At 51.9% G+C, this 18470-nt stretch overlaps 3 protein-coding genes across 12 annotated transcripts; 2 read left to right on the top strand and 1 right to left on the bottom strand.

Annotated features, from left to right (window-relative positions):
* Positions 1–287: 287 nt before the first annotated feature.
* Positions 288–3379, top strand: atpv0e2 (ATPase H+ transporting V0 subunit e2). The gene is made up of 4 exons (XM_049720686.2): positions 288–531; positions 1139–1186; positions 1393–1491; positions 1766–3379. Exons 1-3 carry the CDS (start codon positions 428–430, stop codon positions 1484–1486), a joined length of 246 nt encoding a protein of 81 aa, XP_049576643.1. The 5' UTR covers positions 288–427; the 3' UTR covers positions 1487–1491; positions 1766–3379.
* A 1011-nt stretch (positions 3380–4390) lies between these two features.
* LOC125969005 (CREB3 regulatory factor) lies at positions 4391–18466 on the top strand. 5 transcript variants are annotated; one of them, XM_049720644.2, is made up of 11 exons: positions 4391–4771; positions 6861–7087; positions 7161–7277; positions 7395–7715; positions 7772–8012; positions 8095–8262; positions 8358–8547; positions 8640–8713; positions 9398–9529; positions 9686–9798; positions 12198–18466. In XM_049720644.2, exons 2-10 carry the CDS (start codon positions 6995–6997, stop codon positions 9787–9789), a joined length of 1440 nt encoding a protein of 479 aa, XP_049576601.1. In that variant the 5' UTR covers positions 4391–4771; positions 6861–6994; the 3' UTR covers positions 9790–9798; positions 12198–18466. The 5 variants fall into 5 exon arrangements, with proteins under 5 accessions (XP_049576601.1, XP_049576600.1, XP_049576603.1 ...); XM_049720643.2 differs by lacking the exon at positions 12198–18466 and having other exon boundaries at positions 4393–4771; positions 6861–6926; positions 6993–7087; positions 9686–11866; XM_049720646.2 differs by lacking the exon at positions 12198–18466 and having other exon boundaries at positions 4395–4771; positions 6861–6926; positions 7032–7087; positions 9686–11866.
* On the bottom strand, positions 12048–16764 carry LOC125968997 (ectonucleoside triphosphate diphosphohydrolase 7). 6 transcript variants are annotated; one of them, XM_068650639.1, is made up of 14 exons: positions 16711–16764; positions 16167–16262; positions 15937–16092; positions 15557–15750; positions 15336–15486; positions 14964–15067; positions 14580–14639; positions 14358–14506; positions 14058–14224; positions 13515–13722; positions 13298–13417; positions 13096–13181; positions 12617–12778; positions 12048–12535 (listed from the first exon to the last, which is right to left on the bottom strand). In XM_068650639.1, the coding sequence occupies exons 2-14, from the start codon at positions 16172–16174 to the stop codon at positions 12319–12321; spliced, it is 1782 nt and encodes a 593-aa protein (XP_068506740.1). In that variant the 5' UTR covers positions 16175–16262; positions 16711–16764; the 3' UTR covers positions 12048–12318. The 6 variants fall into 6 exon arrangements, 5 of the variants coding, with proteins under 5 accessions (XP_068506740.1, XP_049576586.1, XP_049576587.1 ...); XM_049720629.1 differs by having other exon boundaries at positions 12617–12744; positions 12839–13181; XM_049720630.1 differs by having other exon boundaries at positions 15557–15795.
* Positions 18467–18470: the final 4 nt, after the last annotated feature.

Below are 18470 nucleotides of genomic sequence, written 5' to 3' on the forward strand. Positions count from 1 at the left end.
AATAAGCAAACGTGATTTCGATGAAAAGAAAATAGCACAACAAAAAGCTATAAACAAAACAATCATAGGAAACATGTACAAATTTAAGGGATTTTTTTTTTACTCCAATTTGCTTTTCCAGCTTTAAATTAAACATTCAAATCAATATCAATAAATTGACGTTCTCTCGGACAGGATAGGAAAGGAACCTGGCTAGGCAACAACAGTGAAAGGCAGCCATGTCGTCCAATCTAATCTGCTAATCCCGTTTAGTGGGCGGGCTCTTTTGGCACTTTAAAGATGGAAGGCGCCCAATCAGCGGCGCCCGCTCCTCTCCACTGTGACAAGCGATCTGTTCGCCTGTGCGGCAGCCATTGATGCTCTCGTTATCGACCGCCGAAAGCGGACATTTCTGAAGCAATTCGATTTTTGCCCCCCGACTGGAGCCATGGTGTCGCACTCTCTCGCCCTGCCGATGATCTGCTTCACCACCCTGTGGGCGCTGGTGGGGGTGGTGGCTCCCTTTTTGGTGCCCAAAGGACCAAATCGAGGGTAAGAAGGTTTAGCGGCTAACGCTAGCGATGTTACGTTTCAATTGGTTCGCTCCCTCTTTAGCTTTTCTTCATGCTCGCCCTATTCCAGCTCGATGCTACAATAAGACCTTTTTTTTTGTTTGTTTGTTGCCGTTTTGTTCCATCAAAGATGAATTGTTCCTCTGCGAAGCCTATGTGTGACGTGCATCACGAAATGTAGCAGTGATGAGGGAAAGTGTGATGATAACCATAAACCCCGAAATGGAAGCGCAAATCATCTTCATCGACAGCATATTTTTATCACGGGATGTATTGAGTGCCCCCCAAACCAGTTTCAGAATGTATTCAGTGCCCCCCATACCAGTTTCATTATTGCCCTTTACAGTCCGCAAGTACATTTGTAGAAGAGTTTTCGTTCATCAAGGTTAATCCAAAGGTTGCTAGTTTCCTAGTAACACCCTTTACTAGGTCCTTATTCCATGGTAGAGTTGTTGTGGTACAAACATGTAAGGCTCCTCCAAAGGTTCCTATCTGGGGCCAAATCTCTAGTTGTGGGATCAAGTCCCTATTTGTCAGGTCGTTCGTGTGGCGTAAAGTCTCCTGTATTGTGCGACTCTCTCTTCCAGGGTGATTGTCTCCAGTTTGATTCTCACTGCCATCTGCTGCTACCTCTTGTGAGTACTTTGGAACTACACTTGTGTATTTTCAACGTCATTGTGTTTCCAACCAAATGTATGGACGCTTCACACCGCCAGAGGGAGCCAAACGGCATCATCCAGTCTGAATTTCGGGGAGCATGTTTGACCGCAGTCTTAATCATGTTTTCACATCGAAGTCTTTGATTATTGTGTGTATTTTATTTTTTTTTTTTTCCCCACAGCTGGTTAATAGCCATCCTGGCACAGACCAACCCTCTGTTTGGCCCTCAACTGAAGAACGAAACCATTTGGTACCTGACTTACTTCTGGGAGTAGACCAGGTGAGACGTGAGACATGAAATGTCAACATCCACATTTAAGTGAGATGTAAAAATATTAGACATTGAATATGAGACACTCTTCATATTTCAAAAGCAAACCAATTTTGTGCACGTATGTTACTTGACACATGGGATATGGTACATTAGACATCAATGATATCATTTCAATGTTTTGGTCATTGTGATGCCAATATGGTCCATTAAATATCTTAAGACATTCAAGAATCAATCATGAAAATGAATAATGTCAAATATTGTGTTCCTTTTCTTCCAGGCGGCCCTTGTATCGCCGTCATGCATGCACGCACGCACGCACACACACGTACGCACACACATGCGCACACACACACACACACACACACACACACACACACCAAGTTCCATACTTTGAAGACTACTGTACTGGTTGATGTTTATTTAAATGAGTGCTTAACAAACCTTTAAATGTGCAATGTGTTAGTTCCACTTTTTTTACATGTGTATTTATTGTTTAATCTGCGAACGTAATGAACGGAGTGCTATGTCATTGTAACACCCCCAAACATGGTGAGAAACCCCAAAGTCCTTCTCCTCATCCTTGTTGCCATGGTGATCCGCTCACCCGATTCACAGCGGGGCACACGTAAGATGCGCGGCAAAATGTACATTCTGACGGATGCATGTGCGTTTGTGAAACAGTTTCAAAAGAAAACACTCCAGTCAGAAGTATGACACCAAGTTGTTACAATTGAGCATTTTTCCTGTTGGACATGGTGGAAACAATTTGTTTTAGACACCCGCCATCCTCAAAAAACAAAAACAAAATACCCCTCCTCGGCGCTTCCTCTGCGATTTGTTTTTCGCTTTGAGCCTCAACTGCAGCGAGGTGTCCCGATTGCTCCTCCCTCTTAATTTTCCTTGAACCAGCGATGCTTTAGCCCAAAAGACAAAGCCAACAAACCCAAAGATTTCAAATCAACATCTAAATACAGCTACTTTTCACAAAGACCAAATTCCGCAAAAAGAGAACGGCGTCCTAAGCCCGACCCTCTCGACTCAACTTTTTTTCTTTTGGATCAGGGAAGCAAGTGTGGAAATCTTCCAAGTTGTGGCGCGCCACATTCCGCTCGGCAGCCGCTAAGCGCTTTGGATAACGTTCCGTGCTTCCTGCTTTTAATATCCGCTCGTAATCCTGTCAATGTGTGTGTGCGTGCGTGCGTGCGTGCGTGCGTGTGTGTGTGTGTGTGTGTGCGTGCGTGTGTGGAGTCGCCATGGCAACAACATCCATCACAGCTCTAATTGTCATTGTGACCTGGTATTAATGATTCTGTTGTTATGTGTGTGAAGAAGTGAAAGAATAAAAGTGTAACTTCCTTGTGTTGAATTCAACAGTACGGAATGTACGCAGCAGCTCCTGTAGACCTTTCCCTTTCAGACATTTCACAATGACACAGCACTTACAATTTTTGTCTTGCCGCCATTTGAGGTTGTTGGGCTTCAAAGTACTGAGCATAATCACAGCTTCACCTTCCGTTAGCTTGGTCCTGCGCCACAATGGGGCGTGTTATTTTTGTCCTTGTATTTCTACACACAACATGAAATTGTTTTTGCCATTGAACAATGAGCAACATGGAACCCACAGGTGTTGCACGCCGTGACATACATCTGGTTACTATGGCGATGAGAAGATGAGCTTGACCGTTATCAAGTAGGCCGACATTGACCTGCCACTCCCTCGCTACACTATCTCGTCAGATTCAAAATGTTCCAAATTGATGATGTTTTAATTTTTTTTATGATGGATAAAACCAGACTTTTGTGAAAAGAAAGACTTTTTCCTCCAAACACTACCTTGTTCTCATACTCTATTTGAATTCACAAAGCTGTCAGTAAATCTAAAATGAAATGACGTGATTGTCCAGGCTGTGAGTCTCAGACCGCTCGTGATTTGAGCACGTGAAGAGAAATAAATACACAAACGCCTGCAAATGTAGGCTTTAAATGGGATAAATTTGCAGATTATCCATCTGTAATATTCATAAATAGGCCATGATGTTCCGACGCCTGACTCCTCCCCAAAAAAGAAATCTTTATTTATGCACGCATGTATAGGAGACGGCCTGGATGGATGGATGGATGGATGGATGGATGGATGGATGGATGGATGGATGGATGGGTGGATGGATGGATGGGTGGATGGATGGGTGGGTGGATGGATGGGTGGATGGGTGGATGGGTGGGTGGATGGATGGATGGATGGATGGATGGATGGATGGATGGATGGATGGATGGATGGATGGATGGATGGATGGATGGATGGATGGATGGATGGATGGATGGATTCATCACCTGGGAGTCGCTGCAGGAATTTCGTTACCGCGTGCCAATTCCACTTGTATCTCTAGTAGCGTCTCCTACTGTGTAAATGCGGGGATTTAGCTGGAAGTATTTCGGGGAGGCCTCGGGTTCAACGGGTTCACATCTGCTGCTGCCTCCCTCTGTCCTTAAATGCGCTCGCGTCACTCCGCCCCGTCGGCCAACCATGCGTTTGTAAACACACGCCACTTCCGCTGTTACGTGATGCCAATTTAGTCAAGCTAGTGACATTACTACAACCGGAAGTTGCGTGCAATAACAATGCCATTTTGCTCAAACCGAGTCGACTTCCATTGTAAAAGCCCTCAGAGGAAGTGTCGGCGCTGGCTTCGTTGTTTTCTAGTTAACTGGACCTGATCGTGCTTACCTTGAGAACAAACAAGCGACTAGTGGGGAGGGAAAAGGCGTGTTTAAAGTTGAACCGCTTCTCAGCGAGGTCAACAAAGGTGATTTTATTTCGTGTTTACGTTCGATTCGCTGCTGTGTCACTTCCGCCGCGAAGCCGGGCGGCACCATGTCGCGAGGCCGCGGGGGTGCGCGGCTCTCCCGCCCTCTGTCTGTCCCCCGCCCCCACCTCGAGAGGCCCGGGAGACGAGACGAATAGCGGTGCTAGGAGGGGGGGTGTCCACCGACCGCACGTCCGTCGTTTGTTTCCAGTGGGTCCGCCGTACAGCGAGGCGAAGCTCGCCGTGGACTAGCCACCCTCCCCCGGGTTCGGAGAGGGACTTTCCGGCCGAGCAGTGTTCACGGAGGTTGCCGTCTCGCTCGCTCGCTCGCTCGCTCGCGGTGGATGGTGCGCGCCCTCCCCGAAAAAAGCACCCAGCTTAGTGCCGCACACCTCGGCGGACATTTTTGTTTCTTATCCGGGGTCCGGAGGAGCCTTCGCTTCACTCCCGCGAGGGGGGACATGCGAGGACACGGAGAGGTAAAGGCCATTACACGTCCGTTACCGCTCCAGCCACTTTCTTCTTGTTGTTGTTATTATTGTTACGATTCAGTTGACCATTTGAATTGACGACACATTTTAATTTGCTCTCGGTAGTATTCCTGAGAAAACGGTTGTCGACGAGACACTTGTGCAAGACAAGTTGGACATTTATTATTTATTTAAAAGTTGTCTGCGAGTGCTCGTTGAGCTCTTTGAAACATGATGTTGTGTTTACAAAGTGTGGAATGCGCTTTTTGCTTGGCTTTTGGGAAGGGCTGTGGGTGGACGTCTTCGAGTGGCTAAGTAAGTGGTAGCCAGCCGGCCGGCCGGCCGGGTCCGTGTACGTGCTCCGGGCCTCGGCGGCAGGTGGACGGACGGACGGACAGCTGATGTCTTTATTTGGAATGATAGTGTACTTGCCCTGTTTTCGTGTTTTGCACACGCGCCTGACTTCAAGATGTGTCACTCGTGGAAAGTGGGCGTTTCCAAATGGGGGCCATTCACAATTCATGTTGGTGGCAATGCCAGCTGCTGCATGCAGGCCCTTTTTTTGCTGCTGCTGCTGGTCTTGTTGATGTTGTTGTTTAGTTAGTTGTCTGCCAGCTCCGCCACGCACAGCGAGCGACTGCTTCCCTCCCTGTAGGATTTAGTCAATATGACCACGTCTACGCTTGTCGGCTAATCTACATCGTGGAGTCAAAGTGTCGTCATGTAGGCTCTCGCACCTTTGGGGCTTTCCATGTGTCAGGTTGTCTTCCAGACCCAGACGCCGGTCCCGCCTACTTTTGCCCGTCTCATGCGCGCGCAATGTCCCTCTTTCCAGCCAGCCCCCTGGGTTCAATGTGGTTCCTTCTTTCACTTTCTCTTTACAATTGAGGCTCCTTCCGCACCTCCCTTTTCTTTTCTCCCTTGCTGCTCAATTCACATGGCCCCCAAGGACCTGGAGTGACACGCACAGCAAGAAAAAGCACAGCGTATCGATGTGTTCATTCATAACTTTCCACGTTGTCCCGCCAGGACAATTGTGGTTCCGAAAATCATGTTACTGAGATTACGCAGTGACCTCTGCGTCTCGTTACGAGGGATATTTTTCTCCGGCACATTCAGCCAGCGCAGCCGAACGGCCAAGTCACTCACGACACACGTATGTATGTATGTCTGTCTATACAGCGGCGATCCGGGAGGGAGTCGCTCCGCTCCCAAAATAGGCGTCTATTTTGGTAGCTGGCAGTGTGACTTCCTGCCTCACGGAGAGCGTCACGAATGGACGGATAAAACGATTTTGATTCCGGCGTGGAGCCACCGATGAATTTGGGGGCCTCTATTTCAAGTCGGCCGCTCTCTTTTTGCAGCTCGACAACACTGCGGCCGGCGGCGCTTTTGGCTTTGACACGATAGTACTTGATCGTACTTACAGCCGTGGCAAACTCTGGTTGACCCGCTCGTTTGCCGACTTCCACGTCACTCGCCGGGCCGGGTCTTTTCAAGCCGTCCGTCCGTGTTGAAAGTCGCAGATGAAACGTGAGATGGTCGTGGCCCCTGTCTGGCGTTTGCCAAATGTGACTTTCCCGCGAGGCCTGCCAACAAGGCGCTATCGTCGCTACCCCGCCTATCCTCATTTCCTCATTCTCGCGGGCGCCATTGTTCTCCCGAGCGGGTCAAGCGGGAGCCGCCGCTGCTTGTTGACAGGTAGCGAGCGGTAGCGATGCCGCCGCCGCCTCTGCGCGCGTGATGGTGAAATTGCATTACTCTGTGTTTCATCATCGGATGGGCCCGCTTCCCTGCGGCGGAATCGGCCTTTTTGGCCAGCTGTCGCTATCCGACTACAAAAGGTGGAGCCGGAGAGCGAGGGGGGTCAGTCTTCGCTGGGGTCCGGCCGTCCGTCCGCGCGATGGCCGGCCGCTAAGACAATAAATGTGTATTCTTCCGTCCCGAGCAAAAAGACGTGGAGCCTTTGGCGGCAAGCGATAAGCGGGGCTCGGACGGAGCTGAATGGCACTTTGTTGCGGCCTTCCGGCAAAGCGCCCGCCGCCGCCGCCGCCGTTCAACTTCCTGATTGTGTCCTTCCTTTTGTTTCTCTGGTCAGTGAGCTTCAAGGCGCCGTCATGTGAACAAGGCTCAACCTTTTGACCGTCTGGACTGTGATTCCGAGGTAAGTGTGCGAATATGGTGGCACGCGCGTGAGGCTCCTTTGGGCGAGGTGGCCTTGTTTTTTAAGACATGTACCGGATTGACCGAGTGGCGTCGATTACCGCAGTGGATTTTGCGAGGAGGACCCGAGCCCGTCGCTCCAAGGCCTTGGGCATGCCTCAGGTACGGCGGCGTCACCATTGAGCGGCGATGGCTAACCCACGTGCTCCTCACCCGTGCTTCTTCTCCCCCTCAGCCAGGTACGAATGGCATGGAGCCCGCTTTTGGCGAGGCCTACGGAGGCCACCGAGCTCTACTCGGCCCTTACGCCGCCGCCGCGTCGGCGCAAGGGGGTAGGACGGAGTACGACCAGGTGAGGAGCCCAATTCAAAGTTTGCCGCCGCCGCCGCCATTTGAAGGCTTACGTAAGCGCGACTGGAAAGTCCCAATTCCAAAGGCTGTCTTCCTCCTCCCGCGCCGCGCCGCGCAGAGCATCCTCCTCATGCTGGGCTCGCCGGCGTCGCCCCGCAAACGGCCCTTTGAGCTGCTCAGCGACCTGGTGGACGACGGCGGCCTGGGCGAGGACCTGCACGCCGAACGCTGGGACGTGTCGGCTCTGGACGAGATGGCCCGCTACGCCAAGCCGGGCCTGGCCGTGGCTTCCGAGGACGCCGTGCTCATGGCCCGATGGGGACGCGCTCGCGAGGAGGACGAGCCGGCCCAGAGGACCGCCCGAGACGAGTCGGCGGCGGGGCGAGGACGCGACGGAGGCGTGAGGAAGGAGAATGGCGGGGAGCTGGACGGCTCGCAGGTGAGGGATGACCCTAAAACATGGGCATTCCAGAGATGAAAAATGCCGCACCACAGGTGACGGCGGAGGACCGTCAGAAGGAGACGGCGGCGCCGGGTTTGCTCCTGGAGCACTGCAGCGAGGAGCACAACTACTCCCTCAGCCAGGAAGAAGAGCCGCCCGTCACCCGCAGCGTCCAGGAGGAAGTGCAGCAGGAGGCGCAGGAGCTCGGAGAGGAGAAGCCGGACGAGGACGACGAGGATGACGAAGAGGACGAGACCGCGGCCGATCTCTCCAGCTCGTCGGAAACGGAGTGCGGTGAGTTTTCTCCTGCACTTTCTCAGGTTTGGATTTGAGAAGCGTTCTGGGCCTGACCGCTCCAACCGCCGTTGACCCGCAGAGGCGGAGCCCGCCAGGCCGGCGGGCCAGCGGCCGTCCAAGCGCCGCTGCTTCTGGGAGTACCGGCGCTCCCGCGAGTCTGCCGCCAAGAAGAAAATGTGCGCGGGAGGCGATTGGTCGCTGTCGTGGAGCTCCAGCACGCTGCCCAGCACGCTGTACCGGCGCCAAGGTGACGCACGAGGGAGGGGGCGAGCGAGCGAGCGAGCACCAGAGAGTGAACATGAAAAATGCAACTGAAGTCGTGACGGTCGGGCTCGTTTGCAGGCAAGAAGGGTCGGCGCAAGGCCCGCAAGACGGACGCCAGCGACTTGACCCCCAACCCGCAGAAGCTGCACAACATCGGCGAGCAGCTGCAGAAGCTCAACGCCGCCATCGACAGCGTGGGGCCCGTCAACGACCTCCCCGCCCTGGCCAGGGCCCGCTCGCGCAAGGAGAAGAACAAGCTGGCCTCCAGGTAAAGCTTGGAGCCATGTCATTGCTGGTGGGCTTTTTTTCCTCTCCGTTTTGGTACTTTTTGTCTTAGCCTTATTGTGTGTTGTGGCGCAGGGCGTGCCGCCTGAAGAAGAAAGCGCAGCACGAGGCCAACAAGATCAAACTGTGGGGGCTCAACCAGGAGTACGGTAGGTTCAAAGAATATTTGTCTGAGTTGATTTAAAAGGCACGTCGGAAGCGGACTTGTGACGGCGCTCGCCCAAAAGCTGCGCTTCTTCTAACGTGGCTTGGCGTTTCCCTTGCCGTGGGCGTCCCGACACAATGTGGCAGCTGCCTCTTTTGCTTTTGCTTTTGCTTTTGCTTCTGCTTCTGCTTCTGCTTCTTCCTCTTCCTCTTCAGAAGAACAAAAACGAAAAGCAAAGTGACATTCTGTTCATTCCTGTTGGCTCTACAAAGCTAACAGGAAACACGCTCACATTTTCAAGGCTTCTGTCACGGCCCCTGAGTCACTCACATTTTTTGGAGCGATGGAACACAAATCACTTCCTGTCCATTATCAATTCATAGCATCAAAAATATCACCACCCTCTGAAAGTGGAAGTTTTTTTGTTTTTTTCCTTCCCAAAACTCTCTTGCTCTTTTTTTCTTAAGACAATCTCACATTATTGGAAAAATGACTTTTTGGCTTATATCAGACCTGGAGACTGACTATATTCTCCTATTTCAGTTACTTCCTAATAGACGACTTTATCTGGCAGCTGTAGAAAATGTCCGTTTTATTTTGGTAGTCACACAAACGAGCGAGCCGTTTGTCTTTGTAAGCCTCCAAGCCGCAATGATGTGCGTTTTGTGTGGCGCTGTGCTACCCTCAGAGAACCTGCTAGGGGCGCTGCTGCGCATCAAGGAGCTGATCCGTCACAAGGTGGAAGGCGGTGGCGAGCGAGAGGACGCGGACGAGCGAGGGATGACGCGGCGTCTGGAAGATATCCTGGCTGAGTCCAGCGGTGAGAAACGCTCTGCGCACACACACACACACACACACGCGCGCACGCACACGCGCACACACACACACACACACACACACACACACACACACACACACACACACACTCAGCATGCTCCAGACATTTCCAATGAGTGGGTCGCCGTGGCAACCGTAGGTCCTCTGGTGGCCGGGCGGACCAAAGACTTTGTGCAGAGGATCTTGGCGGCCAGCGGGGGTCCCGGCCAGCGCAAGGAGCCCCCCCGGGAGGTGTCGCTCTGAAGCCCTTTTGTGAGTGGATGCTGCTCTTGTAAAATACTGTACGCCCCTTTTTCCCGCCGTGTGCTGTACTCGTACTCCATCGTGCCTATAAATAGACATTGCACTGTTCTGTAGACGCCGGCCGGCGATGGCTGGGAGAGTAGGATTTCTCAAACGTGATGGGAAGACCAAGCACCCCCCTCAAAAGCCTCAAAAATGAGCGCACATTTCCCGTGGCGATACCAAATCCGACAAAAAAAGTCATCACGTGGTGCCCCAAAATTCAATCATCCAGGTTACAAATTCGGAATTTGCAAGGGAGAGAATCAAAATCATTATGTTATGACAACAAATGACTTTTCTTCTAAAATTCCCTTTTTCTATTTGATTTATTGAATAAGTTATGTTACAAAAACAAATGAATCCAAAAAGTCATCGTAAATTCAGATTTTATTTTTGAAAATCTAAATTCGTGCCAAGACTAAAAAACAACTATTTTCATAATATTCAACGTTTGTATTCTAAAAGGCCAGCGCATTTTCACAAGATGATGACTTTTTTTCTCGAAAGCCGCTCTCAACTTTTTTTCTCGTAATTCTCCAACTTATTTATTTTGTGGAGCCCAATTTGGCAAGCACTGATTCAGAGGATGCGAGGGGGGGGGGTGTCTTTTTTTTTCTTTTCTTTTCTTGTGTGTGTGTAAAAACAATGTTGAGTCCTGATGTCAGAACAGCTGTATGCCCGCCCTGCCCTGCCCCGCCCCGCCCCGAGCTTTAAGCTGCCCACTTCCTCTCCCTCGCCAGCGTGTTTGAAAAGCTGCACCTTACTTCACCCAAAGTGACCAAAGAGAAAAGAAAACACCAAAACCTCGCACGTGGCGCCAATGTTTTGCTTTTCTTTGATTTTGACTGAAGCAGCCAGCCAGCCAGCCAGCCAGCAGGCAGCCCAACTTTGGCCTGATGATGTAGCGCACCTTTGAGAGTAAACGGTGCATGCGGCCGTCCATTACCGTATGCTCAGCAAAATTGGGCTTTGACGCGGGAACATTTCCCAACGGCCGCTTTCTGCCGTCGCTCTGGACACGCTAAGACCACGACAGAGGTCGCATCGCATACAAAGGCTGCTCGTCGGGCATTTTAGCGCCATCCTGAAATGTCAGCGCAAAGTCCAATATTGGCAACTTGTTGTCTGTTGTTGACTTTGGTTTTGGCTTTGGCCACATCTGCCTTTCTTCTGTGAAGCTTTAGACCGACGGTGTCCAAGGTCTCTAAATGTTGTCGGACATGAGAAAAAAAAACGTTTGAATTGCACTGTGGATTAAAAACAACGATGCACCTTGCCAGGGGACGCAAAGTCGTCCTTAAGAAAAGAAGAAGAAGAAAAAAAAAAGACTTTTGGCACCTTTCTTTCAACTGAAGCGGGCGGGAAGCGCCGAACTGAGCCCACTGCTTTCTGGCACGAGAGCGGCACTGCTTTTGTTTGTCACAAAGTGCCTAGCGTAGCCTCGCAGCGTAGCGATTTTTGGTGTCGACACCGTGTTTCAGAATCCCCCATTAAAATCACGACAAGATTGACTTCCAAGTTTTTGGGAGAGCCCAGCTGCTTCTTTCGTAGCGCTACGGCTCGGACAAAAGTACCGCAGTGTTTACGGCTGTTTACGGTCAGCAAGTCGTGTTTTCTTTGTCAAAACTAGCAATTAAATGACTCCCTTTCCCTAAATGCATTCATTCACACGGTGTCTCTTTGGCCAGAAAGCAGTCAGGCCATTTGTTTGCGCGGAGCTTGAAAAGACGTCGCCCGAGCCAATAATTGCAAACATTCCGCCAGCTTCTTGCCCAATAATCTACTTTGTTCGAGTCCCTGAGTCATGCATGGCACGACGACACTACTCCTGCGCTAGTCTTTGAACACATTGACATAACTCCTTTTGTTACACACACACACAGTCAACCTTTATGGTAGAAAACAAAACAAACGTACAGAAGTGCCGTGAAAATAGAAGTTTTGGTTTTTGTGTGTCTTTCTTGTAAACTGCTATAATGTATATTTTAATATTTATATGCAGCCGTTGTATTAAAAGTATATTTTTAAAATACAAGCGTGTGCTCGTGAGAGATTGGTGAGCGCTGCCTGCAAACCAGTGTTGTTGTCTTGCAGAATACAAACACAGGAAACGAACGCAGCATTTGGTTCGCCTTAAACATCGATAAACCAATATGTTGTTTGACTCTTCAGATAATATTTCTCTGACTATTTCATTTGAAGGAGACCCAGAGAAGTGATGAAAAGAAGGTGTTTTATTGGCATGGAATCATCTGCATTCACATTTACTCACTATTGCACCTTGCCCACATTGGACAAATAGCTTTTCTGCTTCGCTTTGACAACCAACAAAAAGGAATGTGCAAAAAGGAACACTTCTCCTCCAGGTGCCCAGTAAGAGTCTGCCGCCGCCGCCGCCGCCACCGCAGCAGCTTTGGCTCAAATCGTTTGATCAAGACGACATTTGTAGGGATGGAAAATCCCACCCATGTCGACGGAACCATCATCTCAGGGTAAGAGCACCTCGCCTTCGTCCACCCAGAGCATGTCCAGCGCGTCCACCTGCCGCTGTTCTCGCCGGTGGATGCGTCTCAGGCGCAGCACGTAGAGCAAAATGGCCAAGACCACCACCAGCAGGCACAGAGAGAACAGGTGGTGGTTGTACACAAAAGATGAGCGCAGCCAGCTGGGGTGGCTCTGGCGCAGCGCCTCCTGCTGGAGGTCCCTGAACACCACAGCGGAGCGGAGTGGAAAAGAGGAGCCTTTTGAACCTTTTGGCCCCCCGAGGGCACTTTGGTCAATGTACCTGAGTGGCAGGAAGCGCGTCTTGTACAAGATGGCTCCCAGCGTCCACTGCACCTCCTTGTCGTAGACCAGCTGCGCCGTCCTCAGACTGCGGTAGTCGGCGGGAAAGCGGAAGCCGGCGTGCAAAACCTGGAACATCCACGCCGACTTGAAGCACTGGTACCTGAAGAAGGCGCACACACACACACACACACACAGTTGGAGCACCAAAGCGGACACTGACCGTGCGTGCTCCCTGGCCGTTGTCTCGTCACAAAAGGTGTTGTTGTCGTCTTTTTGTTGCCCAGGCTCAAGCTTTGGAAGAAAATGTCGCCGTCCTCGCTCTCGATATTCCAATTTTGCCTTAGCCAGGGTTGCCTAAGCAGCAAGTCAAGCCGGCCGGGTACTCTTGTCCCCCAGAGAGGTTCCAACATGTGCGCATTTTGTCTGTGCTCACCTTTCTCAGCTGTCTTTAAGCGGGTAAAAGAAAAGGTCAAATACTTGAGCCTGTCGATGTCGGCCTGCTGGGAGAAGAGCTTCTTGTCCAGACGCTGTTTCAGTGTCAACCACTTGGTGGCGCAGAAGTCCTACATTGGCATTACAAAGACAAGCGCAAACTAGTAATTGTCGTCTTTGTTGGAAAAGAGACGGCGGCCTTGGGACGGCTTGGGCCGGCTTGGGCGGGCGGGGAATGCGTAGCTACCGTGGCGGCCCTGGAGTATTTGTCGCTGTCGTACTGTCCGCCGATGCGCAGCACGTCCTCCATGCAGTAGTAAAACTCGGAGAAGCCGTAGAACTCGCTGTTACTGAAGTTGATGGGCGCCTAAAAAGAGACGGACGAAATGATTCCAATAGCAAGTTTTCTCCTGCCGGAGAGGGACGTTTCCACCCGCAGAGGCGGAATGGATGAGCCATTCCACCTGGTAGGTGGCCCCCGCCGTGGTCATGGTGCCGTTGCGGAGGCCCAGCAAGGGGCGGACGGCGTCCAGGCAGCGTGGCCAGTCCCCCTGGCCTCTGAGGTACAAGGTGCGGTTGTCTCGGAGCAGTGTGTGCGACAGGCCTAGGGGCAGGCAGGGGTCCAGGTGGGGCTTGTCCTCGCTCAGCCCCGTCGTCCCGGCGCCCGGGGACCTGCGTTGCACGTACCAGAGAGAGAGAGCGAGAGAGGGAGCGCCCTTACTTACTGGCGACTAACAAAGTGCGACTGAAATCTGACGCTTTGACCGAAAAATGGCCAAAGGCCCGGCCGCCCGTTGACGTAGCAACCAAAGAAATCTGAGATCGCTCAATTGACTCTTTAGTGGGAGGACTGGAACCATTTCAAAGCTTGCTTGGGATCGTTCCAGATGAACCATTTGGGGAAATAAATTCAATTAAGATCAGATGTTTGGGCCAGCGATAATGACCCCACCCCTAAAAAAAAATAGCTCTCGATTGCATATTGCTCAGTCCTCTCTTCTCTCCACCTGCTGTCGTCCAGCGTGGTGTTGGCGATGCGCTCGTCGTAGCGCTGTCGGGCCATGTTGCCGCCGAAGCCCAGGAAGGTGGTGACGTAGACGCGGTACACGTGCTGCGTGTGCTCCACGTCGCAGCCCAGGTTGAAGTCAGCCAGGACGCTCTTGGCCGCCTCCTCCTGAAGCGCAACCATTCCAATCAGTGACAGGGGTTTCAGTGGTTAGTCGAAACACGTGAATTGAACTTCACGAGTTGCTGTCGCTAAAATGAGTCAAAGTTGTCGACGGCGCCAGCAGCGACGTCACTCTGACCTCCTGCGGGGACCTGAAGGTGATGGCGCCGGGCACCTCGTAGGCGATCTGCAGCGAAGCTCCGCCCATGTCCATGATGCCCACCGTGCGGCGGCGGCTGATCGGACGCTGGTGCTGCGAGTTGGTGCTCACCTCCACCGCGCCGTCCTCTGCGCCGCGCAAAAGGAGAGCGAGGTTCCTTCGACGCCTTCAAAAGCGGCGGCGGGCGGGCGGCGTTCTCACCGTTGTCGGCGTGGTCGAAGCGGCCCAACACAAAGTTGATGCCGATCCACGCGTAAACACCTGTAAACCGTGAGCGCTTCTCTGTTATCTGTTCTCGTGCTCTTTCTGAAACACGCTACAATGCCACAAGATGGAGCCAAAACCAGATCGAATGGAAAAGTAGTGCTTTAGAGCCACAACTAGAGCGAATGCCCCGACAGATGCCACAAGATGGTAGCAAAGCGTTACTTTCCCGCAAAAAACGTCTTTGGCACCATCTTGTGGCACATGGCAGAAAAGAAGCACGAGAAATGCCACTAAGACAAATTACAGTATATTAATCATGCAATTAATAAGAGATGCTCCACCCCAACTAAATCCACACACCAAAAAAAGTGGGCTCACCTTCCTGCTTCCCAGAGATCACCTCAGCGTGAGAGCGGGAAAACAGGAAGTCAAAATCCAGAGGAACGTCGCTCACCAGGTCGTCCAAGATGGCCGCCTGCTGGCTGCAGCAAAACACTAGTTAGGCTGAGCTAAGTTAGTGCCAGTAACTATCTTACTGACTGTGAGTCCTCGCTGGTGCGGGATCATTTGGCTTGTGATTGGCGAGAACCACGAGAGTGTCGTAAGCCAGCGGGCCGGCCGGCCGGCCAGCCAGCCAGCCACCCATCCAGCCGGCCGGCCGGCCAGCCAGCCAGCCAGCCAGCCAGCCAGCCACCCATCCAGCCAGCCAGCCGGCCAGCCAGCCAGCCAACCATCCATCCAGCCAGCTACCTGTCGGGCAGGAGTCTCATGCCGGCCGTGCAGAGAATGTAAAGCGGCGTCTCCTTGTGTTTGCGCCGGGGTACGTGGGCGGCGGCAAAACTGAGCAGAGGGTGCAGGTAGTCGCTGGCGCTGCTCGGAGAGGTCGCCAGCGAGGAGATACCTGAACGCAAAAGCATTCCGTCGTTACGGCCTTCGCGTTGGCTTTACTACCGGAGAAATGAAATAGTCACCCGGTTTAATCTTCTTGACGACCGGCTGTCGGTCCAGGTCCCTCATCTGGCGGATGTCGAGCAGCGTGTGGGGGTTTCCGTTGTGGGGGGGCCAGTAGTACACAAAAACGCGAGAGCCGCTGCTACCGCAGTCCACCACCACGCCGTAATTGAGGCCCTCGTCCTCCACGTCGGTGGCCTCCATGGGGAGGAACCTGGAGGCGGCCGAGGGGTCAGTCGTCAGATGGACGCTACTGTACCTTTAAGACAGGAAAGGTGGGACCAAAAACACCTGCGCTTCTTTTCTGCTAACTCATGGCTGGTGGTGTTGTGTTTGCTCGCGCCAAGGACCAACCGGCCCCGCCCGCCCGCCCGAACGATCTGAACACGTGTTCACTCACTTGCTGAAGCGAGTCCCCTGCGGTCTGCGTGGGCCTCGCAGGAGCCTCTGGTGGGTGCCCAAGAGCAGCAGGACCGAAGCAGCCAGCAGCAGCAGTAGCTTCTGCCTGGGGGCCACGCCGCAGTACCAGGACGCCGGCAGGAACCACAACGTGATCCTGGACACACAAAGGGTGATACTCGTGGACCTTTTTTGGGGGGACCGGATGCCACGAAAAGCCACGGAGCTTACCGTGCCATATGTCCACCACGTGGCCTTGTTGAAGCACACGCTCGTCACCTCATGGTCGCTGAGGCTCCCGCACACCACTCTCGCCTCTCTTTATTTCTTTCAATACCCACAACACGAGAAGATTGTTTGCAGTTAAAAACAACCCTATCACGTGTAGTCATAGTTAGTCTGAGGATTCAGTTGGTTTGTTCCACTAGGTAATTTATGAGTGGTCAGTCATAACGGTTAGCTGGTCAATTGGAGTGAATGGACAGTGTCACTGACGGGCCACAAAGGTTCGTGAGATGACATGTCAATACTTGAAGGTTCACCGGCGTGCATGTTAATAATGAACTTCTGCAGTTGGCATTGCCGAACAATCTTTGTTCATGCAAGTTATTTAAAAAGAAAAAAAAAAAAAAAGCATAGTAAATCGCTCAAAGATGCTCCGGCCGAGCTGAGCTGAGCTGAGCTGAGCTGAGCTGCACGTCCGTCCGGTAGTGGATCTTAGCACGCGAAAGCCAAAGCAATCCATATGGTGTTGTTTGACGTCATTTAAACCTACCATAAGAAGCCTCTCCTCGTTCGTGATGATACAGTCTGACGGTTGTTGTTTCTTCGACCAGAACAAATTGCAAGCAATGTGGGTTTTTTTTGGACTGAAACAACCGTGTACCAACAGTGTTATACGGGAAGGCAGGCGTCTGTACAAGAATTCAGCCGTCCTACTTCCGGTCGGCACGACGTCATGACGTCACAGTCGACGTGGACGAATTCGAGAGCTGCATTCAAGTGCCGCAAGAAACCGCCGCAGATGACAGCTCTAGGAGGACTCTAAATGTGGTTTTGAAAATGGACGCAAAACCCCGTCCTTCGTGGTTTTACCAACGAGCCAGAAAAAGAGATTGACTGCTTGAAATGACTTTTATATTGACGGACTGTGTTTTGCGGCAGGGCAAAAACCATACATTCACCAAAACATTTCAAACCTATCTGCATACATTCACCAAAACATTTCAAACCTCACGATTGACAAAAGAGCCAATTAAGTGTCTTAAAATGATCGACTTCGATTCACAAACCGCATCAAAATGGAACGTTTTCATTGGAAATTGCATTTTGTGTTGTGCGTCCCCGCGTTACGTAAAGAGCGCACACTGGCCAATGAAAAGGGCTATCGGTGGTTGGCTGTCGTGTCATCCAATCCCAATTAAGGTCGACGTGAGACGTCACACTAATGTCCCGCCCAGCCTTTGCAAACTGTTCTTGAACTGAACTGGCGGCTCCGCATGAGCCAGCGGGCGGGCGGGCCAGCTTGGGCGAGCGAGAGAGAGAAAGACCGCGGGCGGGCGGGCGGGCGAGCGAGCGAGCCGCCAAACGCCAAGAGCCAACTGCCTGCTCTTTCCGGCTCCGGCGGCAGTGGCAGCCAGGAGAATAAGATCGGTGGATTTCTGCCCTTTTAAATCCGCCACCTAAATGGAAGCTGGCGGTTTCGTGAGCCGGCGCACGTCGCTGGACACGCCGGGCGTCGACAGCCGGGTTGCAGGGCTCGCTTCATTGTCAAATTGTATCGCATCCAGTCTGTCCATGCAAAGCCTTCACAATCAATTCTTGAAGCCACACATTTCAAATTCATCCTGACTTTTTGATGAATGGGACTTCTGGTCGCATGCATGTTAATAACCTCACTTGGCCAATTAAAGCTGCATTTGTCCCCCTTTGTAATGAACTAAATAGATTGAAGTGCTACCTGCATGTGAGAACAAGCTGCCCCCCGGCCGGCCTGCTGGTCTGCCGGCAGGCCCGCACTCAGCCCTTCCATAATGAAGCCAACTTTGTACTTGCACCCCCAGCCCTCCTCCCACTGGAATAAATGGTGCAACTTGTAGCAATAATGCCCCTTCTTTCACAAGCAGGACCCCCAGTGGACCGAGAGTGCTCCTCACCCGCTCCCTCACTTCGCACCACCACGGCGGGCGTCAATGTGCACGCGCGTCTTTGTCTTTTTGCATTGGCCAAATTGCAGCTGCGGGGTGCTTTTAATGACGCCATTTTCTCAATGGAGCAGCACAAAATGGAGTTGGGCACTCCCTCCGCATGGATTTGGAGGGGGGTTGTACTTTTTGGAATGTAAAGAAAACATATTGAAAAGAAATCAAACTACAACCCTTAGAGTAAAACAAAAAGTAACTTCGCCAAAGGATAATTCCATTTGATGTAAAAAAAAAAAAAGACACTTCCAAAAAACGGACCCAAAGTCATTTTGTCCATTTTCTCTTTCTCTTATTTAATAGAATACACGTGAAAGAACTAACAGCAACTAAC

Source organism: Syngnathus scovelli, chromosome 5, assembly GCF_024217435.2.
Source record: "Syngnathus scovelli strain Florida chromosome 5, RoL_Ssco_1.2, whole genome shotgun sequence".
Classification (NCBI taxonomy): domain Eukaryota; kingdom Metazoa; phylum Chordata; class Actinopteri; order Syngnathiformes; family Syngnathidae; genus Syngnathus; species Syngnathus scovelli.